Genomic DNA, 25,282 nt, shown 5'->3' with positions numbered 1-25,282 from the left:
AAGGGCAATTTTTTCCCCTATGTTTTCACTCGACTTATTGAAGGAAAAATAAATCTGCAGCCTGCGGTTTGGGGTTTGCCTTTCGTAAGCCATATGAATTTTAAACCAGCAGGCTCAAGCTGAGTCACTGGGAAATCCACGTACGCGTGTCTTGGGAGATCTCAGATCAAATATTCATTTCTGAGTCAACGTCCCGCGTTCTCCCAGGCTTGTTCGGGATAGGTGGTCAGCTTCCCGGGGGACGGCAGGAACCGTCAGCCTGCCTGGTGCCCAGGAGAATGCTCTGCTTGCGTTCGCCAGCTCTTCTAGCGCAAAAGTGACTCAGAGCTATTCAGCCTTTCAAATGCCCCCACCTCCCTGAGCTCCTGTTCATAAATCCAGCTGATGCATCAGCAAGCCTTAGTTTGCAGAGCTGTGAGCTTCTGACAAGAAAACTCCATGTCCCTACATGTTTGGAGAGAGGAAAAAATTAAAAGAGCCTGCTAAAACTCTTCTCCAGGCTCGCGTGCATCGTGTGCTCCGCCTCGGCGCTTTCATGGTTTTTCTGCTATTAGCCCTGTTAGTTCTTCATCCTATGGGTCTCACTGTTTGCGAGCAGGTGGGGGCTGAGGACCTGGACTCTGCAGTAACAGAGCTCTTTTCTCTTCTACCAGGCTATCCAGGCTTCCAAGCAGCCACCTACGCGAGTCGAAGTTACACTGGCATCGCACCCGGCTACACTTACCAGTTCCCTGGTGAGTGGCGCTCCCTGCTCGTTCGTTCAGCCTGCCTTCAGGTGATGGGAGGCCCTGGCACCGTCGTGACCAGGCTCTGCCTCTTTTGCCCTTTCCCCTGCTTGGTCTTTCTTGAAATTGGAGACAGATGTGGAAGGGGGAGGGGTGAAGCCCTGGAATAGGTGGGAACAGCCTGTCCTTCATTAGGATTGTCCTCACACTCCAGTGACAGGAAAAGCCCAAGGCTGCTCTGCTGCCCTGTATGTGAGCCTGCTCCATAGGGCTGCTGCTGTTGCCCAGGGGGCCCCTGCGGCTCTGCCTGTCTCGCTGCCTTCGTGTGTGTCTGTCTCTCTTCACCAGAGTTGCCACTGTTCTGAAAGCAGCACTGGATTTTAAAACATGGCTTTCCATGGGCCAGGGGATTCCTAGGCCTCCGAAACACAGGAGCCTGTAATGCTGTAGTCATGGGCCAGGAGTTGTTCAAAACACTTGCAGCCTCCAGAAAACATCTGCTGGGGTGGTGGGCTGCAGATCCCCAGCGTACTGGGTGGTTTCAAACTCCCAAGGCCACCGTGTGCTCAAAACGTGGACTCTGCAATCAGTGGTGGGAACCTGCTGTGCTGCAGCTGCTCGGGGCTTTCTGCGGCTTCCCCTCCCCGTTCTGCGCAAGCCAAGCGCGTGATGCACAGCGCACTCAGAAATTAGACCTTGCTGTTTTCTAGAGAAGTGGCAACTCTGAGCATCCCTTCCCTGCTCCATCCCTCAGTCTAATGGTTAAAATATCAAGGCCTGATGTTAAGGGCTGGGAGTGGGACGTGGTGTCTTGGCCTGAAGCTAGCCCAGGCTGTGTGTGGCTGAAAGGTGCTGTTGCCTCCTAGCTTTCTGGAAGCTCTCTGTGAATCCAGTTTATAGTGGCGTCAAGTGCCTCCTAAAACCATGCCCGGATCAGCGCGGCACGTCCTGAGCACCACGGCATTGCCGCTGAGAGGTCCCATTGGATGGTCACAGAGCAGAGCTCGTGGGCAGACCCGAAGCTCGTGGGCTGGGCTGGGCTGGGCTGCACGGCGGAGCTTGCGCTGGCCCTGCCGCAGCCAGAGTCACTCTAACAGTAAATGGATCCTTTCAGTCTCCAGGGCGGGCGTCCAGCATCTTTCAGCCCCGGCTCTAAATTGGTTTGAAGAAGTCATTGGCGTGGTCTCAGCCTGGCTGCAGCCTGTGCCCCCAGCGGCCCCCGCTGCCGTCGCTCCGCGGGGTCTCCCTCGGGGCGTGTGACGAGTTCCTAAGCTGTCTTGCATTTCGTTTTTAGAGTTCCGTGTAGAGCGGACCCCTCTCCCGAGTGCCCCCGTCCTCCCTGAGCTCACAGGTCAGTCCCGCTCGTTTCTTAAACTCACAGGCTGGAAGGGGAGAAGGGGGCTTTGGGCTGTTCCCGTGGTGTTGCTGCTCCGCAGCCTGGCGCAGATAGACTGGAAACGTTCCTTATTTCCTCTCCCATCGGTCCTAGCTCCATCGAAAGCAGGGGCTGCAAGGATGGAGGGGGGATCAGAGCCGTGTGCTGAGAAGGGCCGTCCAGGTCATGCCAAAGGAAGGCGTGTAGGTGTTAATCCCTAGGTGGCATTTGCTGTTTTCAGCTCCTCATTCCAGGCTGGGCGTAAAACGGATGAGGAGAGCTGAAGGGAGCAGGGAACCTTGCCAAAGGTCTGCGAGTGGCCTTGGCCAGAGCTGCTGCAAGGATGAGTACCGGAGTGCTGGGAGGAGGGAGGGGACGCGGGGGGCACTCGCGGTTGCCCCAGTCCCGGTTTCCCCGTGCCGAGGGTGCTGCAGGGAATGCTCTCCCTGCTCCGGGTGGTGCGGCTCCCAGCTACTCCCACACAGGCCTCCTGGACGGAAGCGAGTGTAGTGGGACTCTGTGGAGGGCCGCAGTGCTCGCGGGATAGCATGGAATGAAATGGGGGCAGAGGGCCGTTCTGCAGGGACTCGTCCAGCTCAGCGGCCTTAAAGTGTGATACCCTCCAGTTCCTCAGCCCCGGCCTGTGCGCAGTGTGCTCCTGCTCGGTGATGCTCCTTCTGCAGACTCTGTCTTCCATGGCTGTGTTTTCCCCAGCTCTGTTCTGTCCGTGGTATTTGTTGTAGAAAAGCAGCTTTCTGTAGTTAGTGGGCTGCCTCCCTGCTCCCTGTGTGCCGTCTCGTTTCCGTGGTGTCCCTGCTCTCCAGCACTCCCTTGCCCCACCTCTCTCAGGGTTTGAGTCCCCCTGTAAGGAGGGTGTGGGAAAGCTTCTGGAGAAGCTCTCCTGGAATGGATTGGTGCAAACAGGCTCAAAATGGGGTTTCTGTGGCCCAGAACAATGTTGTTCCTCAGGGAGTCTCTGGGTCCTGGGGATGCCGAGGTTGGCAACCACCAGCTAACAAATTGCCCAGAATAGGGAGAAATCCTAGCGCCCTCCTAGTAAAACCCTTCCCTGAAACCATGTATGCAACTGCATAAGCACCTGGCCCCCACCTCCGAGCTTTTTGGTTACCAGACAAAGGAGATTTGGGTCCAGTGTGTATTTACATGTGTGCTTTTTCAGCGAAAAGCAGAGAATTTGTAGAGGAACGTTGATGTCTCGGCAAGCGGTGCTTTTTCCCTCCCTGGCTGCACGGTGCCTCCTCCTAGCGGAGGTGAATCACCCAGAGCCTGGCTGTCACGGACGCCTGGGGTGCACCAGAGCTCTGTACAACAAGAAGTTATTAATGCTCTTGTCCTGGCTGGGTGCCACGTTAGCTTACAGTCCTGAGTGTCTCGCTGAAGTACCAGCTGGGCATCGTGGCAGTCGTCCTTCCCCGTTCTGCTTACGTTCTGTTAAACATCTACTGTGCAGCCTCTTGGCTAGGGCGAGAGCTGCAGTTCTCACGTATAGTCTGGAGTTGGTCCCGTGAAGTGTGGGGCCCCCGCGCTCCTACAAAGGCGCAGCGAGCTGTGCAAGCGCTCGAGGGCCCTTGTGCCTTGAAGTGGATGCGTGCGTGTAAATGGGCTGCGCTTCATGGGCTTGGCAAGTGGAGCTGAGAGGAGGGGATGGCACAAGCAGGGATGATTGCTCCAGCACGTCGGGGAGCGAGCGTGCAGGTGCCTTGTCATCGCAAACCCGGTTCCTGAGTAGTTAGGCTGCCAAAGCAAGAAGAGCTTTTCCTGGAAGCAGACCTGGAGTCTTTCTGAGGAGACCCGGCCTCCCGGCTCGCCGAAAGCAGATTCATTCGGTTGCACGTTAGTGACTTGAGGCAGTGAAGGGGCGAAGGATGGGTGTGAGCTGCCTTTCCTCCCCAGAACAGCGTCTTTGGGGGTGATGTGAAGCAGCAACACGCTCAGGTTGGCCCAGGGCCTCTAATGAGCGACTAACCCAGATAAAAGCCCCATATGATGTGTGCTTGAAACAGGCTGGTGCCTGCTGCTAAATATTCCTGTATAAGCTAGTCTGGGTTTCAGCCTTCTAACGCGATTGATTTGTTCTGACCTCTTTTTATGGTGCTCTAAACAGAATCACAGTGAATTTCACATTCAGGCATGAAATGCTGACCCAGTCGTTTTGAGGGCAGAGAGAAACACACTGGCTAGATGCCTCCTGCCTGGAGGGCTAGAGGCCTGTAGCAGTAGAAGTGGGAATTAAAACTGCTACATATAAATTAAGACTTACTGTTTTAATTAAGCCATTTCTAGTTCCTGCTCCCTAGGTATGTTTCCCGCTCTTCTACAATAAGCGGCAAGGGGTTGAGCAGTTCAGGAGCAAAACTCCGAGTAGGGAGGACGGTGGTGAGTCTTGAGCGAGATGAGAAATAGGGAGAAAGAGGCTATTAAAGTGTTGTTCAAGAGCAGCGCCAAAGGATGGCGAGGAGGGGCTGAGCCGCAGGATGCTGAGTTGCTAGCTGCTGAGCTTCTCCACGTTTACAGCCAAATCTGGATCTCCAGCTTCAGATTAACTGTGTATTGCAAGCTAAGTAGCGGCTGGATAGATCTGGAATTGCCCCTTCTGGTTTGGCTCTTCCACATGCCACCCTCAGCTGTTCCAAGGTGTGGGGTTAGCAGAGCATGGCTAGTTTTTCCTCTGGACATCCGCTGTGCAAAGGATACCTGTAAACGGGGGGCTGAGCGCTCCCCAACTCTCCTCCCTGGATGTCCTGTGGGATACGCCAGGCTGACACACCTGCGTGGCTCTGGTATTTCCCAGCGGGAAAAGGCGGCTCCTCTTCAGGAGCTCCCCGCGCAGCCACGATGCCCCTGAGATGCCTGTTCCTTCCTTTCCAGCCATCCCTCTCACTGCGTATGGACCAATGGCGGCAGCGGCGGCCGCGGCGGCCGTGGTGCGAGGGACAGGTAACTGCCACTTTCCTCCCCAGTGCGGCGTCCCGTCCCGGAGGTTTGCGCTGGGCTAGGGGAGGGGGGTGGGACGGGGTTGCATTTTTGGGATCTTCACTTGGTAGTTTTGCTGCCTGCCTTAGGTTCCACCCCCAGTCGCACCGGTGGATTTCTGGGCACCACCAGCCCCGGGCCGATGGCCGAGCTGTACGGAGCTGCCAACCAGGATTCGGGGGTCAGCAGTTACATCAGCGCTGCCAGTCCAGCCCCCAGCACCGGCTTTGGCCACAGCCTAGGGGTGAGCGTTCCCTGCCCGGCTCTTGACGGGGGGAGGGACGGGGGAGCGGTACGGCCAGCGGATGGGGAAGGGGCTGCCTCTCCGCATGGTTCTCCGGCGGGCAGCCCCCTTTCAGCCCACAGCCTGCTCTCCTGGCTAAGAGACACCACCCACCACCCCACCGCTGGCCCCGGACCGCAGCTGGTGCAGAATGCGGCGCTGTGGGGAACCACACAGCACTCAAGGTCCGGACCTTTCCCCTGTCTGGCCTGAACTTCCCAAGGGCCTGCCGTGGCCCTGGCGGCATCCTCCAAGGCGTGCTCCTCAGAGCTGGCACCTCCAGCCAGAACCAGCTTCCCAGGAGCTGGGCCGTGGCCGAATTTGTCGTGGTGGTAGGTCTGCTTCGCTTTTCTTTTGTTTGCTTTACAGTGGGGTTTTAACTCTTCTTTCGCAGGGTCCCTTGATTGCAACAGCTTTTACCAATGGGTATCACTGAAGCTGGGGACCAAGGAGGCAGGAGGTAAGAGAGCTGCAAGCAGGAATGGGTGGTGGGAACTAAGCGAGAGGACTGAAGTTGCGAGCTAGCCGCCGCGCTTGGGCTGCTGGGCAGGAGCTGCGGATGCTGCCACGAGGCTCGCCGGCCGACCCAGCGTGCCGGAGGAGAGTCCCGGGCTGGCTCGTGCCCCGGTTCTGCGCCAGAGTCCGTGGCTCGGCCGGCTGCGTTGCCAGGCCACGCTCCTCGGGCTGGAAGTGCTGCGGCGAGACCACGTAGTGTCTGGGTGTGAAGGGGAAGGCAATGGGAGCACTGACAGAAGGAGGAAAGGATTTGGCCGGAATCCAGGGGTGATGCCGAGAGACAAGCCTGTCTCCCCCGAGGTTCGGGAAGCCTCCTCCCTGCAGCTGGCCACTCTCCCTGCTGCTGCGAGCGGTCTCTGGGGAGCAAGGTTTCCTTCCCTGTCCGGGAGGAGAAGGGCAGAGAAGGAAACCTGAGCCTGATGCGGCCTGTTTCTGGTCCAGAGATGGGCTGGAGAGGGAACTGGTGGATCGTCCCCGTCTGCTTTGCAAACACAGCAGAATTTTGTTGGTTTAGAAAGGAAAAAAAACCTTCTCCAAATGGAAGGCAAAAGCTCCTAGGGAAGGGCGACCTGACAGGAGTCCGTGGCAGCCTGGCAGGGCTGCGCTGAGCTGAGAAGGGGCCGGACTCCGCCACGGCCCGGACGTGAGCCAGGAATATCGCAGGTCCCGACAGGCAGGCTGCCTGCACCGGGCCGGCGGGCAGCGCGGCATGCGGGGCCTTGTCTGCGGGCCTACGTGTCGCCATCAGAAATGGAAACACCTCTGCCGTGCCCCACTGCTGTGCTGGAGAGAGGCAGAGCAAATTGCCTGGAAAAGTCTGTGTTGGGGCAAGTTGGGATATTGAGTATTTCTGTCAAATAATGGGGGGAAAAACCACAAGGGAGCAGCGGTTGGTGGTCGTAGATCCTGTGCCTTCCCTCCCCTGCTGTCTCCCGCAGACTCCCCAGTGCCCGACCGAGGACGGCGGCTGGAGGAGCTGGTGAGCCTCGGGGGATGAGCCAAGGTTACCGTTTTCTGGAATCAAACTGCACACTGCCGGCTGGCCGCCAGGCTCCTGCCGCCCTGCCCTGATCTCTCCCCTTGACCAGACCACACTGGACTGAACCCGAGGAGATCATCTCGCTTTCTTACTAACCACCGACGGTTTACGCTTCCCCCCTCCCTGCCCCCCCAGCCCACCGATTCTTCTTTTATTTATTTTATTAGCTGTTAGTTTTATTTTTTTATTTTATTTTTTTATCTTTTTTGGGGCTCCCCCTTTTTGTTGTTTGCTCTTTCCCGAGCTAGTAGACATATTTTATGAATTGGCTTTGTGATTGTGTTAGGTAGTTTTTATTGAGGAGTATTTTTATTTGGCTTTGAAACTGTTTTGAATATTTTCAACTCTGTTGTTGTTGTCGTCAGTGTTTTTAAAGCACGGTATGTAACAAGAATGCAGTTCTGAAGGGAAGAAAGAGACGCAGAGAGAGCAAAGGCTGAGAGGAACTGATGTATTTCTATTTTTTTTAAAGAAACTGTTTTTAATTGTTTCTGTTTTGTAAATGTGAGGCTTTGAAAAGTGTGAAACTCCAAGGATCCGAAAACGTTGGACATCGCTATGGAACAAAACAAATGTATATTTTGCTAAGTGAAAAACACTATCCTTACAGCTGAGAGAATTTCTGTTTTCCTAGGTTTAGTTTTACGTGGGGTTTTCTTTTTCCTCCTGTATAATATGTAAATATCGCGAGGTGAACCTGGCTGCCTGCCGCAGCCTGGCTCCAAGGAGCAGCTCCAGGTCCTGGACTTGGTGCCGCAGCGTGAGCAATACTCTCCAGCAGAATCCTGACAGGACTCCGTTCTTTTTTTGTACACCTTTTACTGTAAGATTTTAAGACCTCTGATGAGATGGAAGGGGGGGTGGGGGCGGGGGTGAGACATACCGGCCATCGGCCGCATTGCTGAGCGGGTTAAAGCTGCTTCCGATCGCTCAATGTACAGACTCCATCACTGGGCTCCGTAGTGCCAGCGTCTGGTTTGGCTGTAGGTAAGAGGGCTTTACCGCCACTGCTTGTCTTGGTTACTTTAAAAGGAATTCACTCTCCAAACGCTATCGCTCGCGTCAAGATTTCCTGGGAAGGGGATGCTGCTCCGGAGGCGAGGGCATCGGGAGGGCTGCCGCCCCGGGTGGGGGAGACGCGGGTGGTCGTTCTGGAGGGCAGGGCGCTGGGCTGGGGAGTCATTAACTGGGGAGAAAAGCAGCAGGGTGGTGATCAGGGGCGGGTTAAGGGCTTCTCAGGGATTATACAAATTACAGAATTGCAGCTTCCCCTTTGCTTTACTCCGTGTTCTGAAGAGCGGGGGAATCTGTCCGCTGTGGTGTGCGGGGCTGAGCTGGTCCCTTCTCCAGAACCTGCTGGGGCTTCCCCCAGCGTGGCCCGGCCCACGCTAAGGAGCAGGCTCTGCCCGGGGAAGCCTCCAGCAGGAGTGCTAGGGGCAGGTTTGGGTCTGGATTAAGTGAACCAAAGACCTTGTTAAGGGGGGTGATTAAGCCTTTTATTAAGATGCAGCCAAATTCTTTTCCCAGGGAAATAACAGCTTCATCTTAAGTTTTAAAAATCATTCCCTCTCCTCCCCCAAACTGAGCCCCTGCGAGGGAGAGGGCCATCTAGAAAAGGACTGGGAGGGCCACAGTGCCCGAAGGGCCCTTCTCTTCCCTCCCCTTCCCTCCCCTTCCCTCCCGGGCACTGGAGCTTGTCCTGACCTGGGCGATACGTTTGGAGAGTTCTGTTTAGGTAAGAGGGTACTTTACGGATTAGTACTGAAAACACAAAGCAATAATTTTTGTTACTGAGACAAGAGTCTGTATGTCTGTTTTTTTAAATATTTCCTAATTAAAGAAGAGCTGCATTTTATTGGGTTTATTTTTATTCTATATACTTCAAATTTGGGTCTGCGGACAGCGCTTTCCTCCCTCTTGGTAAATGCGCTGAACTGCTTCTGTGCCCCCTCCAGACAGCCACGGGCCGGCTGTGCTGCTGCTGGGCTGTGATTCACTCTGGCCAGTGCTGCCGCTGCCTGGAGGCTGGGGCTCCGGTTTCAGGGTGGGCATTTTTTTTAAAAGAAATAAAGCTGTGTTTTTAAGCCAGTAAGTTATTACACTCCAATGTTTGTTCTCTCCACACCTGTAACCCTTTTTCCAGATTTCAGTTTTAAATTCCTAATAAATTATTTGAAAACTGTCCTTCTCTGTCATTATTAGGGTGTGGGTGGTTTTCCAATGGGGGAGATTTTAGGCGAACTCGGACCTGGCTGGAGTCTCATCCTGTCATTAGATAAAAGTCCCAGGGCTCCAGTTCTGTGTTCTGCTCCCAGCTTTGGCTCCGGCCCAGTTTATAATGTGAGGCAGATCTGGTTTCGGTAGGGATTATGTCTCCTCTTTACATTATAGGGGTTTTTAAAGATATCCATAGGTTGAAGAAAGGAGAAGACACCGTGGTGTTTAGAAGGTTGGCCCAGATACTCTTTGGATTCATAGACTACAGTGGACCGAGGGGGCTAGATGTAAGAAAGGAAAGTGTAGAGATGGGGGGAAAAATGCCTTAATAGATAAAGAAGAGAACTAGAAGAGAAAGGCAAGTTATACTATAACAGTGTAAAATAGGGTGGGGAACCTATGCGGCAGAGTCTTAATTGTATAAAATTCTTAACAATAATTTAAGGTGTATCTAGTGCAGGCCTGTGAATTTAGGAACCAGTAATAAGTTGGGCTCTCCTCATATGCACACTGAAGGCCAGCAACAGGTTGTTATAATTTCTGAAGACCAAAAATAGCATTGGTGGAAAAATCTTTACCCTGCTGGGCTTTTTCTCATACGGCACTCTTATAAAGCTCACATGCTCACTTTCTCACACTTGGTGCCTCTCTTGCTACATTATGATGGATGAAATCTGAGATAGGAAAGGTACTTGCCGTTTGTGACTTAAAAAGGCCAATTTACTAATGGAAGGTTTTTTAGCAACATTAGTGGTAAATCAGAAACTGAAAAGTGGGGACAAAAGGAACCACAGTGTCTTAAGATTCATAGGGAAAAGAATGAGCAATAAACAAAAGACTAAAAGTGGCTGAAGTAGCAAAGGAGAAGGAGAACTCTCTACTGAAGGGAAAGCACATTGATCTGTGAGCGAAGGATTAAATTATTGTTTCTAAACTAACTGGAGCGTGGACTGTCCTTTACATCAGCCTTTGATCGTTGTTCAGTGTTCTCACTATTAGGACCCAAGACTCGAATCGGTACCTCAGCATCTCTTTGCCTTTAACCAACGAGTGGGGAATCTCAGAGAGCATGTGAGAGTTAAAAAAAACTGGTGCTTTCATTGGGATGTCCAGCTGTAGCCTTCGACATCCTATGGATACACTGGGCATCCTGCCGTGGTTTCAGCTGTTACGACGGTGAGGGTGTCCTCGTCATCGCTTGTGGTGAAGGTGCCCTTCTGGAAACGTGCATTGGAACCTACCGAAGGGTGTTGAACCCTAAGTCTCCTGGATAAGCACTCTGAAAATTTGGGCTGTTGTGGAAAAGCAGACTTTGCCTCTTCCCCTGGCTCATAAAAAACGGAGGCTTGTTTGGGTGCATTTGAAATAAATGGGGACTCCTGTTGTCAGGGAAGTTGTCTAGGATCTAGTGCATAAAAATGCCAAACCTGCAGCCTTGACAGTGTTAGAGCCTCTGGGCTCTGAAGACAAGTGCAGTATTTTGGACTCACCCCAGGCAGCTCCAGGAAGCTTTCTCTCACCTCGTGCCTTGGCAGAGAGAACCAAAGGGCCTCGCTGGCTTCTGGGTGTTGGAGAAAAAGAAGCTGCTCTCTCTGACCTACTGAAATCTGCTGTGTGAATTAAAACTTGTGAGCCCAGTTCAATTCCGGCGTAAGACCTCTAAGGTCATTTAAGAATAGATGCAAGTGCTTGCGTAAGCCAGATAATATTAGCCTTTCCAGGCAGGTGAGTACTGTGCCACCTGCACGTGGATTCAGCAGCTACTGGAGTAGGGCTGGCCAAACACAACCACAAGGGAAGATCAACTATTGCATTTCCAGACACGTGGTTAAAGTCCACCGACTAGCATAGAAATTAATTTCCCCTAATTTGAAGAGCAGGGACCCTATGTGAGAGGGAGAACAGGTAGCTTTTTCTGGACGTACCTTGTATTAAAACGAAGAGCTGCATTTACCAGGCAGATTTTGATGAACAGAGGGGTGAATGGACATTTAAAGGAAACAAACTCTTTGAGCAGGTGACACGCTCACCTTTTCCAGAGTTGCTGTGACGATGGCAAGTCTAAAGATGTAAAGCATCATCGTGAGCCCAGGAGCCTGATGGCACAGTATGCCATCAAAATAAGGGTGACTGGAGGCTTCTCCGATTTCATCTGACTCTGCTGTGCCTTGCTGTGTGCCTGGTGAGGTGGTAACGTATAGAGCCTGACCAGCTCATGCCATGCCTAGCCCTGAACTGCAAATACCTTTTCTTTGGTCCTCTGCTTCACTGAAGCCTCAGGAAAAGGCCTGCTGAACCTCTGCTGTTTGGAAACTGCAGATAATAGTTCCCATGGTCTTCCCACTACCCATGTGTTACTGTCTCAAGCCATTTTCTGCCAGCTCCCACCACCTTCCTGTGGTCATACTTTCCTATGTCATTGTGGCAGTTCATTATGCTGCTTTTCCCAAGCGATTGCAGAGGCTTTCCAAGTTGCTTGGCTCCCGTTCCTTGCCCAGTAGTAGCTCTTCCTCATAAACGGTTTCAAAGTCAAAAAATTTGCCTGAATTTTGGTCAGTTCAGCTCGTGCCAAATGGCCATTTGGGATGAGTGAACTACTTGCATCTTATTCCCTAAATTAGGCCAGGAGAATCCATTGGGAGGTACAAGATTAATGATGAACCGGGACGCCATAAGAAGAACACGCCACGTATTAATAGGGTGGATACTGGTATGCCAACAGTTTCCAACATAACTGCCAACACTGCTACATTTTTTAGCAGAGAGCCCGTAAAGATACCCAGATCTTTCCAGCTGACTTCTAATACTAACATTAGAATAATTTAATAACAGAAATCTAAAGAGCAAATATTTGTCCTCTGGAGTTCTGGCGTTTCAACTCCACTGGCCTTCAGGTGGCCATGACACAATCTCCTGGCCATGGCCTCTGATGGAGGTTTGTGTTTAGTAACGTAAATACTAGCTCATTTATTTTACCTCTGTGTCAAGGTGAGCTTGCAGTATAAAGGGCCACCTTTTTTTTAGCAGTAACTTCTTTGTTAAGTCCTTCAATAATGAAGTCTCTTGTACTGCTTTTCCTGCTGTCCGGTGTGTATGTGGCATTCCCGCCCCCTCGACATCCCCCGACAGCCCCATGTGTAACGCTAACCTCTGTGTTTTTTCTCAGTGGCTGCAGCCAGTGCTGCTGTCTCACCCCGGGCAGTATGGCAGCTTCGTGAGATGGTCAAATGCACCATCCCAGAGAGCAACCCTCTGGTGGATTTTGCTGACTACGGCTGCTATTGCGGCTTGGGAGGCAGCGGGACACCGGTAGATGAACTTGACAGGTTGGTAAGACTGCTTGCGCAAACCTCTTTCCTCTCCTTGCTTGCTTTCTGTGGTCTGCAGGGCAGCTTCGCCTCAGCTGGTCCTGTCAACGTTCACAGAAATCTCTGGCTGCTGCGAATGACGATTTTGCCCAAAGACTGATCTAAGGGAAAAAGGCTGTTTGTTATTGCACCCCAATGTGTTGTTACTAGGATAAAATATAATCCAAGTAACTCTGACTTCTGTGGCAGCTATGCTGGATGGCTGGAACGGGGGTGTCTCAGCACTTTCGTAGCACTACTGTGCCAGCAGCCAGGAGAGCAGCGCTGAGCACACGGCAGCGTTCGACCATCGCCACGCTCAGTGCTGAGCTGCACGATGCCAAGAACCAGCCTGGCGGTTTAGCGCTCATACGAGGTTGATAACCAAGGTGCAGTGAGCTGAGCCAGCCGCTAGCTCACCAGGAACCGGGCGCTGAGGGGGACCTTAGGGTAGATGCCACTCTTGTGCTCCCCCTGTGCCCGATGGACAAGCCTGCAACGACGCCGGAGCGAGGGCACGGGAACCAGGCAGCTCGGGGGCCGTTAGTTTCCCTTTGAGGTCCCTCATGCCTGCTCCCCTGTCACTGGGTGCCTTTTTTTGCTCAACGCCTCTTCTAAGGAACACCAGCCTATTTGGATGTCCTACAAGTCAGCTGAGTTAGCATCGCTGGCATTTTCTGACCTTTTCCTCCTTGTTTCCTAGGTGCTGTCAAGCACATGATCATTGCTACAGCGAGGCAAAGAAGCTCCCGGCATGCAGAGTCCTGCTGGACAACCCGTACACAAAGACGTACAGCTTCACCTGCTCTGGCAAAGAGATTACATGTAGCAGTACGTCCCCTTCTGTGTCACGCTCCTTCAAAGGTCGCTTCGATATCCTTTCTGAAGGAATGAGGGCTGCGTTGCGCTAGACGCTGCTTTGGCAGGAAAGTGCTTCCTGACAGCTACCCAGCCCTCCGCCGTCATCCCCGCCTGTCGGGAACAGGGTACCCTGCACAGGCGCTGGAGCAAACGCTGCGTAGCGGTTCCTGGCTGCATTAGAAGTGATACGGTATTACAGCACGCAGGGAAGTCTGTCCCCTTCAGGGAATAGAGTGTTATTTTTCTGAGAGTCCTTTTAATTGAAGTATTTAAGAGAGCAGCACACTGGCTGGGTAATGTTTCACAGCTTCTGCCAGACAACTTTAACCTAATAGATCTGAGCACTATAGGCTCTCGGGTTGTGACAGCAGACAGCCTGGCGAGCGGGGAAGAACGGTGGCAGGAAGGAGGCTGCTGGGCTGGTGTGAGGAACCAGCTCCAAGGACGGAGGCTTTGGGGCGAGGGGGCGGTGGGAGAAGCACATCACCCCCAAGAGGCAAAGGCAGCAGTGGGCAGGGCTGACGCCCCACAGGAGCGCCTGCTCGAGCCCCTGCCTCGTCCTGCGAAGGCGCAGGGAGGCCGTGACGGCTCCCCCTCTCCCCACCAGGCACCAACACCGACTGCGAGATGTTCATCTGCAACTGCGACCGCGTCGCCGCCACGTGCTTCGCCAAGGCGCCCTACATCATGGCCCACAGGAAGCTGGACACCAAGAAATACTGCCAGGAGCCCTCTTCCTCCCAGGCCTGAGGGCAGCCACGGGCTGGCGGCTGCTCCTGACTAATAAACGCCTTGCAACGAGCCGAAACCTCCGGCCTCCTCCCTGCGCCGCGCTGAGGGGAAGAGCGGGCGGGCGGGCGGGCGTCGAGCGCCACCGCCGCCCCTGAGGCACCGCGCGCCCGCTGCCAACGGCCGCGCGCGCGAGCGAGCGGGGGGCGGGGGGAGGCCCCGCCCCCTTTGCCAGCGGCCCATTGTGGCGCGTGCAAGGGCCGCCGCCAGCGCGTTCCCTGATTGGCCGTTCGAAGCCGCGGTGGGAGGGGGCGGGGACTGCGAGCCCGCCAGGCCAGCGCGGGCGCGAGGCAGCGAGCAGGTGCGCCGCGCGGGGCAGCCCCGCCCCCCGCCCCGCCCCCGAGGCGGGCGCGGCCGTGATGGCGGCGGCGATGGGGGTGGTCGCGGCCCCTCGGTGCTGCGGGGCGCCTGGCGCTGCGCCCCGCCCTGCCCGCGGCCCTGCCCGCGGCCGCCCGCTCCCTCGCGCCGCGGAGCGGGGCCCTGCTGCCCTCCCTCACCGCCGCTCGCAGGCCCCAGCCGTCGGGCGGCGGCGGCGGCCTGGAAGCCGGGGCAGGGCCGGGGCAGCCCCCGCTGAGGGGCGGCGTCTGGCGGGTCTCTCTGCCCGTCGAGGAGCGCCTGGCACCGGCGCTGCCGCCCGGCTGGCTGCCGTCGCGCCGCAGAGGCGCTCAGCAGGCCGGCGGTGGCTCCCGTGGCGGAGGCTGCCCCGGGGCAGCGCAGGGGAGGCCTCTGGGTCACCAGAAAGCGGCTCCGTTGGCCCCAGCGGCGGGCGGTTTGCCCTGTTGTCTCTGCCCAGGTGCACGATGGAGACCCTGGATGAGTTTGACAACGAGTACCCCCTCAGTACGTCGTTCTGCAAGCTGATTTCCACGGAGGACTTTGAGGAGCAGTCTTTGTCCTACACTCAGCAATGCCTGCACGAGCTGTTCTCGAGCATGGAGCAGAACCCAGGGATCTGCGAGAGGGCTGTGAGAAAGCAGAAACAGATGGAGAAGGAAGGAGCTGGCTTGATATCTTTTTTAAAGGTACCTGCAATGTCTCCCTAGTCAAGGTCCCGAGATCTTTGAAGCCGTTAGGGTGATAATGAGATAGGCAAATTACATTTAAAAAAAAAGTCTCACAACCAGATTTTCCATCTTAGGGCATATCGATTCCTAGTTTTGTATTGTTACTCTATTCCTGTTTTTCCTCAGGTGTTTGTGCACATGAATTTTCTGGAATCATTGAGCTCCCTCAGGATTTTCCTCCACAGAAATCTGGAGGATCCTGGGTGCAGTCCCATCGTATTACAAAGATGAATCCTCTGTAGGGAGGGAAGTGCTGGATCAGGTCTCTAGTCCTCACGCACTGCCCTTGATTCCGAGATCATTGTTTGTAGAGCAGTAAAGGTCCTAAGTAAATGTAAATATTACTGAAATCCCTTTATAGTGATAAATGATAAATCCCATTGTAGAGATAAAAGCAAAATGCCATCACTCTACAGAAAAACCACTGTTTCTGAGCTATCTCATCGCCAGCAGGAAAGAGAGCTGGGTTGCAGCTGGAAGTGTTTTGGAAGCTATTGGCATACATCTTTCCCTGTAGTAGGAGCTCTCTAGGTTGAGATGAGTCGTATAGATACTCCTGGCCTCCAGGACTTGGGATATGCTAGCATTCCCCAGATACATTCAATGGATAGGTTGAAGGCACCCACTCATTCTGTATGCGTATCCCTGTGCTCAGAGAGCATGGGAGCTCTGAAGCCATGAGCGGCACCGTAGCCGTTACAGCTGGCATCTGAAGTGCTGGAGGGACGGTGACTTTGCGGGCCTGTGTTGCAAAAGTGAGCTTTCAGCGTCTTATCTGCCTTTTCCCTCTTGTTTTCTAGGCCAAGGTTTTTTGGACTCTGCAGGGAGAATTGAATTACTGTAACTATGTGGGCATCGCAGAGATGCAAGAAAAAGTATCCCAGCTGAGACGAGACATGCAGAGAGCAAACAACTATGCTCGGGGTAATGACTGTGTTTCAGTTTCCATTTAGGCCTGGAGACCAATATGAGACATTTTTACTTTTGCTTTTTCTCACAGACTCAGCTCTTCTTATCTGCTGCTCTCTGGCTAGTGGCACAGAAGAAAAAAAATCACAGTATGTTGTAATTGGGTGCCTTTCCCTAGCGGGAAGGGAGAAGGCAGGGAGTTGCACACAGACTTGCAGATATCAGCTGTATCTGGAACAGTGGTTTTAAGTCCCCGTTGGCTTGACTCTGCCTTTCACCTTCCTATAGCATTTTTTTTCCTGATCACTTGGGGAGGATCTTGGAGATTATAGTGGTGTTATTTATCTGCCACCTTTTTCATGCTTTTTCTCTGTAGACCTCAGAATATGTTATAAAAAGGCATAGGCCACATATTATATCCGTTACATTAAGGAAAACGGACACAGAGAAACAAAGTGGCTTTTTGAGTGTCAGAGTGTGACTTCTGAATTGATCAAAGGACTGGGAATTCAGCCTGGTCTCATCCTTCCAGGTGTAGTATCCTGTACTCTGGGCAACACTACCAACAGGTTTTCGCTTTGCTTTGGATCCACGGTGTGCCTGTTGGCTATCCTCTTGCCGTTGGGGCTGGCTGTGTTTTAGTGTTGTTTTATGTGTACCATTTGTGGAACACTCTGGCAGTAAAAGTTGCTTCAGAAATGCTGGATATTAATTACTCATGAATTTTCTCCCTTGGATCCTTCATGTCTCTTATTTTCTGACATTTCTTGCTTACTGGTTTTGTGGACAACGGGAGAGAGAGGATGTACACAAGCCCATGGGAAAAGGACGGAAATGAGGGGAGAGGAGTATTTCCCTCATTTTGGAGCAATGAAAAGGCAAAAGCTTTTAGTCCAGCCAGAAGTCTTTACAGTTCTGAACTCCTTAGTTATAACAGTAATGACAAAACAAGACTTGATGGGGCCCTGCCCTTGATGCTGCCGCTCTTTTTTTGTGGCTGTTGTGCGTGTGCTGCAGTGGGGTTTCTAGAGGAGGCTCTGAGGTGAGGGGTTGGTGTTCAGAGGATGTGCTGTCGAAGGGGACAGTTGTATTGGCTTACATTGGATTTGGGGACATCCTAATTCAGTAAACATTTCCCGTGCCCTTCAGAATGACTGAGTCCAACACAAACTGGGTTGCAGCACCTCAGCAGACCTTGCTACTTTGGAGCCAGATTTTAATTGTGTTCTTGTGGAATTAAACTGCTTGGAAATCTAGAGGATGTTCTCCAGGATGTAGGATTTGTCCAGCAGTGTTTCTATCAGGCCTGGCATCCACTCTTTGAACAGCAGCAGAGGTTTTAAGCTCCAGTACGGATAGAAGACCTCTGGCTGTCGCAGCACACCTGCTTGAACTATTTTTTGAGCGCACTCTTCCTTCGGATTTGCAGCCATTCTGATTTTATCACCAACCTTTTTCACAGCATTGTCTAGAGTAAAAGAAACAATAATCAGACTAAGGGTCTTCACTGTCTGTCCTTTAATAGGAGGATCCCAAGTGCCAGCACTGTGCTATTCCCTCAATTATCAACTGCCAGGTTCCAGATTTTTTTTGTAGTTCATAGATTACCATGCACTGAATCTGCAGCTCTTCCTTCCCTCCCCGGCTCCCCCCCGGTGTTTTCTGTTGCTCATAGGGTTTCATTTTCATGTCGCAGCTGAAAGATCATGTCTTTACCTAGTAAAAAGCTATGATATTTAGGTCGTGGGGGGGTTTTGTTTGTTTTTCTTTTTTCTTTCTTTCTTTCTTTTTTTTTTTTTTTACCTGTATTGATATATCCCAGCACAGCAATTGTGACAGAGACGTTGGTCTGCTGGAGGCGAAGTTCCCTGCGTAGAGAGCTGTAGAATCCCTCCAAAGCAAACTTGGCTGCATTGTATGCTAGGGTGAAGGGGCCTCCTATGCGACCTGAGGGGAAGCAGACCACCAGGAATTACTGAGACGGTCACCCAAGGTCACTGAGAAAGTCTTCATGGACAAGAAGATGCACTGAAGGTTTGAGGATGCACTGGTTCCTCCTCAGTGATCCAATTCTAAATGCTGCTTGTACCTTTCATTAGTATAAATGGGAAACTCGAGAAAAAATATCTTCTATGAGGTGTGATAGCTTTGCATGCGCGAGAGTTCTTATGTGTCACTTCCCTTCCAATCAGTTTTGAGACTGGGTCACAGAGCTGTTGTGTGTCAGGGAGGGAGCAGTCCCAAATGACAGGTAGCAGATCAATTTTAAAGGAGTGTTTTGTAAGACTGATTTAGAGGAGAGTCAGAAGTGTTCATGAAAGAGTTCTATAACAGGCAGGAGAAAAAAAAGGATTGGATCTTTTCTGTAAAGCAATGAAGATAATTCCAGCATTTTTGATTGGCTGGACTCAGAGTAGGGTGAACGGGACAAGCCTTCCTTACCGCTCAGGGAGGATACAACAACGATGCTGCCCTGAGACTCCCGCAGCATGGTCAGCGCTGATGCGGTCAGCTGGACGTAACTCAAGAAGTTGATGGTCATGGAGCTAGTCACTGCTGCCATGTCCCCTTTGAAAGGGCCAAACTGACCACTTCCTCCCACGTGGTTCAAAACCAAGTAGTCAAGACCCCCTGAAAGAGAAGACAAAACGTGGGTTCATAAGAAGCTTGTGGCTCGCTTCCTGGACTGGCGCAGATGAAGCATGGGCTTGTTCATCAACATAGCAGCTGCTCTCTGTTCATGAATCGGCTTTAACAATGAATCCAGCAGACGCTATTGCAAACCCTTCCCATGCAAACAAAAACATTTCTTTGACTGTTTATCATAGCCAGAACTTACTGCTGTTAAAGTCAGTATCAAAACTCCCATAACTGAGGAGAGGAACTGAGCTCCCTATCTAATCCTTGCTGCCCTGGCTCCAAGCTGATGCCTAGTTTTTGTTTCCCAGGCCATGTAGAAGGTACATGCACCACTGGCAGTGTCCTTGCAGTTTGATGTCATGGGGGTCAAGGTCATCCAAGAACTGACTTGGATCCTATGTGGTTCCTAAGCCAGCTGTTGCAGATGTGCTGTCCCTGCTTCTCTCTCCTCTCTGCAGACTGCTGGAGGCTTTCAGTGCTCTAACTGCAACCACCCCTCTTTGCTCCCATGGCATGCGTGACTTGCCTGCAGCTCCCTGCACACCACCCGCGTGCCCCGGTGCGACGGGTGGTGCTTACTGACGCAGAGCGCGCACACGAGGGAGGAATAGGATTTGCTGATTAAGCAAAACCCTTCTGTAAGGGCCCAGCGTTCAGCAAACAACTTCAGTAATGGCTGTTTGGCCTTTCCAGCAAAAATGTCCTGTAGCCCACCAAGCTGTGCTTTGGGAATAACCCTGCTGGGCACAGAGAAGCCTGCGATGTGCAGGAAAAAAAGCCAGTCCCTCTGCTCTGTTGGTACAAGTCAAAATAATTGGTTATTAAAGGGAGAGCGCTACTAACTGCCATGTGCTGGGTCTGCATGGCTGGACCTGCTGCTGCCGTGTTAAGGTTCTTCCTGTTAGCATAGGAATGGGGACTGCTACATGTCCCTTAGGTCACCCTCTCCTATTCCACTTCCTTATTTTGGAGAGTGGCCCTTGGAAAGACAGGGACAGCATGGAGATCGGAACTAGGCTACCCAGAATACTTTTTCCACGGTAATTTTGTGAGACCAGTTACTGTTTACTGAGTACTGGAAGGTAAACGCTTTACCCAGCCTGTCTCTGACATCTTCAACGATCTTCTGGGCTGCAGTCAGATTGCTCATGTCTGCTACGACGTGCCCGGCAGAACTTGCTCCCAGGGCCAGACACTTCTTTGCCACCTGGAGAGAAAAGAGCAGGCTCAATACTGCTGTGTACAAATGCGGTGTTTCTGCTGCCGCTGTTTGTGCAGCACGGAGGAGAGCACGCAGCCTTAGTTTGTCCTAGCTTAATCAATAGGGGAGGTGTTTTTAACGTAACGTGGGCAGAACGGAACGTAGCGGGAGCATTTCACAAGGTAGGGGGCAGAGGTGACGGCTTGCAACAGTGTGTGCGTAAGGACAGGTCCTGAACCTGACTTCCTAGGTGTGAGGGCTTGCTGAGCAAATGCTTCGATTCTTGCCTGGCTGTGCCCCGCGGCGCTGAACTGCAGACTTCTGTTCAGGGAGAACCTAAACGTTCTGTTGATTTGATTGCTGTCCTGCATCCTTACCTGCTTGAGCTGCTGTTTCCTCCTGGCAGTGAGGATCACGTGGGCTCCCAGTCGAGAAAACTCGTAGGCTACTTGTTCCCCGATCCCTGTGCTTGAGCCTGTGACTAGCACGCGCTTCCCTCGCACCATATCTGTGGGGGGGAGGGGGGCAAAAGGCTGTTAGCAGGGGATTTTTCTCCCTTCCCCGGTCCGCCAAGCAGTAGTGCTGCTGCAGCAAGGCAGAGAGCTGCAAGGCAACCGCTGCTGGCTCCGGTTTCTCTGCGTCCCAAGAGTATGTGCCATAGAAGGGGGGCAAAGGACCGCTTGTCTGTCCATCGTGGGTACCTGTGCCCCCTTTCCTCCAAAGGGGTTGAGGCTATTCCTATCTGCCAAGTGCTGCATGCGGGCACTAACTTGTTTTTGAAGCAGTGAAGCAGTGGTGTTGTAGGTTTGGTAACAGCCTAAGACTGTTTAGTAGACTACTTCAGGAAAGGGTTAAATGCAATCGGGCAGGTTACGGAGGGCAAAGCTGTGTTGTGTTCCCCCGTTCTGGCCGCTGAAGGGTGCTGGCGGGAGGAGTGGTCAGCCCCTACCTTTCTAAAATGGCCCTCTGTCTTGTGTGCTGTTCCCAAATGTATCTCCAGCTGGGAATTGCCAGTCTGCAGACGGAGCTCAGGGCAAGCACCGGAAAGGGGGCTGTCTGCGGGCTTCTTCTAGAAGATATTGCCCCAGACCAACTGTTTTGCCTCTGGACAGAGAATGAGCGTCCCTTTTTTATCACGACCTAGGCAGCAAACACTTGCTTCAACTGCGAGTTTCCATGGGAGAGGCATGTTCAGCTTCTTTTCAAGACACCTGTTTCTCTTGCATTTTGAAGGGCATCACTGAAACTTATTTCCCAGCTGGTTCCCATGAGCCACAAACTCCATGTTTCAGCAACCCCTTTAAAATAGGCTTTCCCCTTCAACTTTCCCTCTGACTGAAAGGGGCAATCACCATAAATCTGGGAGAGCTTTAGGAAGTGTCTTCAACCCATTTGGCTGTAGGCAACTCAGTAAATGGAGGTTATTATTCCTCTTCACACTAAGCTGTGAAAGCGCATCAAAAAGCATTCATTTCTGAATTCTTTTTTGCCCAAGCAACAAAGGCCTCATCATAGTGAGAAGGCAGCCCCAATCCCACTTGTATGACGTCTTCAATTCCCTGAGGAGCCTCCAGGTTTCCTTACCTGCAGATACAGTTTCTTCACTGTAGAAGTAGTAGGCGCACAGGCAGATGAGGAGGGAGACGAAGAGCCTGACTGCGGCCATGGTCGGTTCTGTGCACGCATGCCGGAGTCAATCGTTAAACCCAATAAACTCTGTCATGCCAGGTGATAAACAGGGGAGGGTCATTAGCTGCTTTTGTCATGCGCCGCCTGCCTGAGTTAGGAGCCAAGCACTCTCTCCCTCCCATCAGCAGGTTTTATCAGATTGTGAACTCTGGGTCAGAGATTGAATCGTTGCAGAAGTTCAGTGCTGAGAGTTCCAGAGTCCAGCTGGATTTTCTTTTCCTTGCCCTTACCAGTTTGAGCTCATGGGATCACACTGGAATTTCGAATGCAGAATGTGTCTGAGTCTTCCTATACATTTCTTTTTTGCAAGCCTTTCTGATAATGGAATAACAGAGGGTCCCAGAAATGCTGTCTTATTAGCAAAAACCACCTTCTCTAATTTGCATATGCTGAAGCTGCACATATCGTCTGGGTCTCTGCAAGGGCAAGCGGCTCGCTTGGCTCATTCACTCAGAACTGCTCCCCTGTAGTCTGTAAGTCACGCTCTGTACTAAGAGTTCCTCTAACACACGGTGCTTTTCCTTTTTCTTTTTTCTCTATTTTTAGCCTTAGTAATTGTTACCTGCTCAGCTGATGGTACTGTCAGGGTGAGCAGGTGGGAATTTCTGATCGTCCGTCTGTGTCCCCTGCATGATTTCCTGTTCTGTGAGGACTTGGGTGCACAGGTGACAGACCACTCAGCTGTGCAGCGCCCGCTGGGGACTCTTGCAGATAGAAAAGCTCACAGAAGCAGTAGGACAGGAGGGAGGGGATTAATGGGCTTCTTTGTGTCTTAATTCCAAAAGATCATCACTTGTTAGACTGTAACCAGAAAAATCAAAGCTGTTTTAAAAGTCTGTATATCAGAATTTCCTGCCCCTTCAGAAAGAAAGCATCAGCCAGGAGAAAATCTGGCATTTGAAAGATACTATTTTCACAAATTTATGATGGAAATGGCCAGGCCAGCAGGACTGGAGAGGCAAAATCCTCTTGTCATAAATTTACCCTCTCACTGCTATTATCTCTTCTATAATCTAAAAACACAGCTGCAAAGGCTAAGTTAATTCAGATCTCAAAGCTCCTGCATCAAAAAACCTGGGGGGGGGGGCTGCTTGTGGTGATAAGAAACACTGATTTCAGGGACTTGGCTGAGACCCTTGTCATTCCTTTCCCAGTGACCCCAGACAGCCCCCCAGAACTGGAGCTTTCAGTTGCTGTTAACTGGGGGCTGCCCTAAGAGAGGTTACATGAGAGGAAGACTCCATCTCTTGTGCCCAAGAAATAACCAAGGTTTTGAATGAACAGACTGAGGGAGACAAACAGTCACTTGGCACTGGTTTGAAATGCCCCCCCCCCCTTTTTTTTTTTTCCTCTCCTTACAGCTGCAAAGACAGGGAAAAGGCGACGTGCAAGGCAGTTGCGTGGAAAGAAGAAGCCTTTAGAAGGTGGATTTAGCCTCTTTCACTCCAGGATTCCTGAAACTCCCAAGTTCACCATGCCCAGGGTCTTTGGTCCTTTTCCAGAAGTCGTGAATAAGCAGGTTTGTCTGTAGGAGCAATTTGACTCTGGACATGGGAGGCTGCTCTTGCACTGCACGCACAGGTACAAGCCCTCCAGGCCGTCTGCAGTCTGTGCTGCCTTCACTGGAGCACGGTCCATGAAGCGTCTCAAGCTGCAGGACTGTTTGCTCTGAGGATTTGCACACAGTTGGAGACAAGACTTGCCAAATATGAAGTAGCTTTTACTTGCTCTGGGTAATTCCAGGCCCTTTGAGAGGAGAGGCAGAAGTATCCGTTATAAGGCACTCACAGCTCCTCTATCCGGACCTCAGGAGCTTGTCCTAGTAGGAACAGTTGTAAGAAAAAAAGCTGAGCCAACAGCTAGTGCTCCTCCCATCTTCATGTTAAAAAAAAAAAAAAAAAAGGCTTTGTGCTGTTGTCTAGAATGTGCTTTTACAAACCATAGGTGGACAGAACTGCAACTTCAAGCCCTGACCTGAAGCAGCAGTGGGCTGGCGTATCAACGATGAGCCAGAAAAGGTAGGAAAGGATTGAAGCCTGGCGGGGAGGGGGGATGGTCAAGGCTGGAATAAAGCTGACAAGGTAGATAGAAGGATCCCTGTTTTCTCCCTGGTGATGGGGGAAGAGAGAAATGGCCCAGGCTCTGTAACACTCTTTTTTCCTCCTGTTAGTTTCAGCCAGTAACACGAGGATTACTTTCTTTTTGTTTAGTCTCTTAGGACAATTATTTCCACCCCCCTCCCCGCCTTTGGCACCTGCTTTTGTAAATTCTGATTAGGCTGAGAGAATAAGGCTGAACACTAAGTCTCTTACTGAGTTTGTTGTCTTCCCACAGCATGGTTGATTTGCATCCTGTAGTGCTCAACCCTGGAGGTTTTTATAACTCCCTCCAGGCTGGTAACTGCATGAATAAGCTGAGACACACAAACTTCTCAAGGTAGGTCTTTGCTAGTCACCTACAATGGCATAGCCAGCTTCTGATCGCTGCTATCTCTCTGCGTTGCACGTTGCCACACAAACAGTCCCAAAGGGGTGACAGGGAAGGTGTCAGTCCATGTTAACAGTAATGCAGATGGGGCTTTTGGTGTAGGAGCTTTATTTAGGCTTTCTGTGACGTTTCCTAGTTTGGTGAACTTACTTCCCAGTGGTGTCCGGGGGGACATGTTAAGGGGCAAAATGCTCTGATGCTGCTCTAAGAGAAGTCAAGCTCCCATTTTAATAGTGTTGGATCAGCTTAGCAGAAAAAAAAGGAACTTTGTCATCTCAGCTTCATATGCTGATTATATATTTGCTCATTAACATATAGTAATAAACCATGCACAGGGAATTTACTGTAAATGATGCTGTTCCTAGTGACTTACAAGTATAATCAGTGGAGGGTCGGGGTAACATAGCTCATTTATCAGTGATACTGAAGAGACACCTTGACTCCTCTCGCACAGGCTCTGTTGCTGAACTGGAGAAGAGGCAGGGATAGGTGTGGGAGGTTTAGTTACCTGTCACCTTGCTAGTGCCAAGTGATCACTGGAAATGTTTTCTTGTTCTAGATTGCTTGGCAATGCTCCCATGCCTTCTCCCCAAAATGCTGACCGTACCGGCACTAAACCTGCAGCCTCTGTGCTTATCGTACCTATGCCATGCAAGTTGCAAGGTGGCGCAGAAGATGAAATGGATAGTGAGAAACCTGGCCCCAGTTCTTCTTCTAACGGGGCATAAATGTCACGTTTTACATCAAAGACCTACGTGAATAAACTTTCCATGCAAGCTCTGTGGTTGTGTGTGGAGCCTCTGCTATGCCTTAGCAATGATTGCTGCAAAAGCTTTGGTTAGCAGGACAGTTGTACTAGGCTAGAGATGGAGTGACATCAGTGAGCTTTCTTCACCACCGAACAGCAGGTACTAGCTGACTGGAAAGTGGGATCTTCATTAAATGGGAGCAGTGTGCAGGTAGAGGACATGAACTTAACTCGGTTGGCTTCTAAGTGGAACATCATCTCCCCTGGCCCATTACGTCCAAATCTTGAAACACACACAAGTATCTAACTCCCTCTACCTTCTGTGGAAATTGGGTACCTAAGTATCCTTTAAAGTCTGTGCTTTACTTGCTCCTGCCTGGCATGGATTTGAAGCAACA

At 51.7% G+C, this 25,282-nt stretch overlaps 4 protein-coding genes across 5 annotated transcripts in view; 3 read left to right on the top strand and 1 right to left on the bottom strand.

Moving 5' to 3' along the window:
• Positions 1 to 9,115, top strand: part of MSI1 (musashi RNA binding protein 1) — a 31,078-nt gene extending 21,963 nt beyond the window's left edge. The window contains exons 10-15 of one of the 2 annotated variants that reach the window (XM_067306994.1): positions 654 to 734; positions 2,020 to 2,076; positions 4,990 to 5,058; positions 5,184 to 5,338; positions 5,772 to 5,837; positions 6,832 to 9,115. In XM_067306994.1, the coding sequence (XP_067163095.1) occupies positions 654 to 734; positions 2,020 to 2,076; positions 4,990 to 5,058; positions 5,184 to 5,338; positions 5,772 to 5,813 (404 nt within the window). In that variant the 3' untranslated portion in view covers positions 5,814 to 5,837; positions 6,832 to 9,115. Of the gene's footprint in view, positions 1 to 653; positions 735 to 2,019; positions 2,077 to 4,989; positions 5,059 to 5,165; positions 5,339 to 5,771; positions 5,838 to 6,831 lie in introns of both variants that reach the window. The other variant, XM_067306993.1, reaches the window with a different exon arrangement.
• Positions 9,116 to 12,202: 3,087 nt separating this feature from the next.
• Positions 12,203 to 14,107, top strand: PLA2G1B (phospholipase A2 group IB). Its single transcript, XM_067307328.1, has 4 exons — positions 12,203 to 12,236; positions 12,316 to 12,475; positions 13,200 to 13,327; positions 13,965 to 14,107. The coding sequence occupies exons 1-4, from the start codon at positions 12,203 to 12,205 to the stop codon at positions 14,105 to 14,107; spliced, it is 465 nt and encodes a 154-aa protein (XP_067163429.1).
• A 712-nt stretch (positions 14,108 to 14,819) lies between these two features.
• Positions 14,820 to 24,864, top strand: LOC136993579 (uncharacterized). Its single transcript, XM_067307326.1, has 6 exons — positions 14,820 to 15,168; positions 16,011 to 16,134; positions 23,011 to 23,168; positions 23,594 to 23,667; positions 23,984 to 24,085; positions 24,696 to 24,864. Exons 1-6 carry the CDS (start codon positions 14,947 to 14,949, stop codon positions 24,862 to 24,864), a joined length of 849 nt encoding a protein of 282 aa, XP_067163427.1. The 5' UTR covers positions 14,820 to 14,946.
• LOC106486285 (hydroxysteroid 11-beta-dehydrogenase 1-like protein B) lies at positions 17,319 to 21,626 on the bottom strand. The gene is made up of 6 exons (XM_013944839.2): positions 21,545 to 21,626; positions 20,338 to 20,468; positions 19,855 to 19,966; positions 18,562 to 18,750; positions 17,923 to 18,066; positions 17,319 to 17,587 (listed from the first exon to the last, which is right to left on the bottom strand). The coding sequence occupies exons 1-6, from the start codon at positions 21,624 to 21,626 to the stop codon at positions 17,373 to 17,375; spliced, it is 873 nt and encodes a 290-aa protein (XP_013800293.2). The 3' UTR covers positions 17,319 to 17,372.
• Positions 24,865 to 25,282: the final 418 nt, after the last annotated feature.

The sequence above is a fragment of the Apteryx mantelli genome, chromosome 17 (genome assembly GCF_036417845.1).
Source record: "Apteryx mantelli isolate bAptMan1 chromosome 17, bAptMan1.hap1, whole genome shotgun sequence".
Taxonomy (NCBI): Eukaryota; Metazoa; Chordata; class Aves; order Apterygiformes; family Apterygidae; genus Apteryx; species Apteryx mantelli.
The sequence above is the reverse complement of the archived record's forward strand: the minus strand, read 5'-3'. Positions and strand labels throughout refer to the sequence as shown.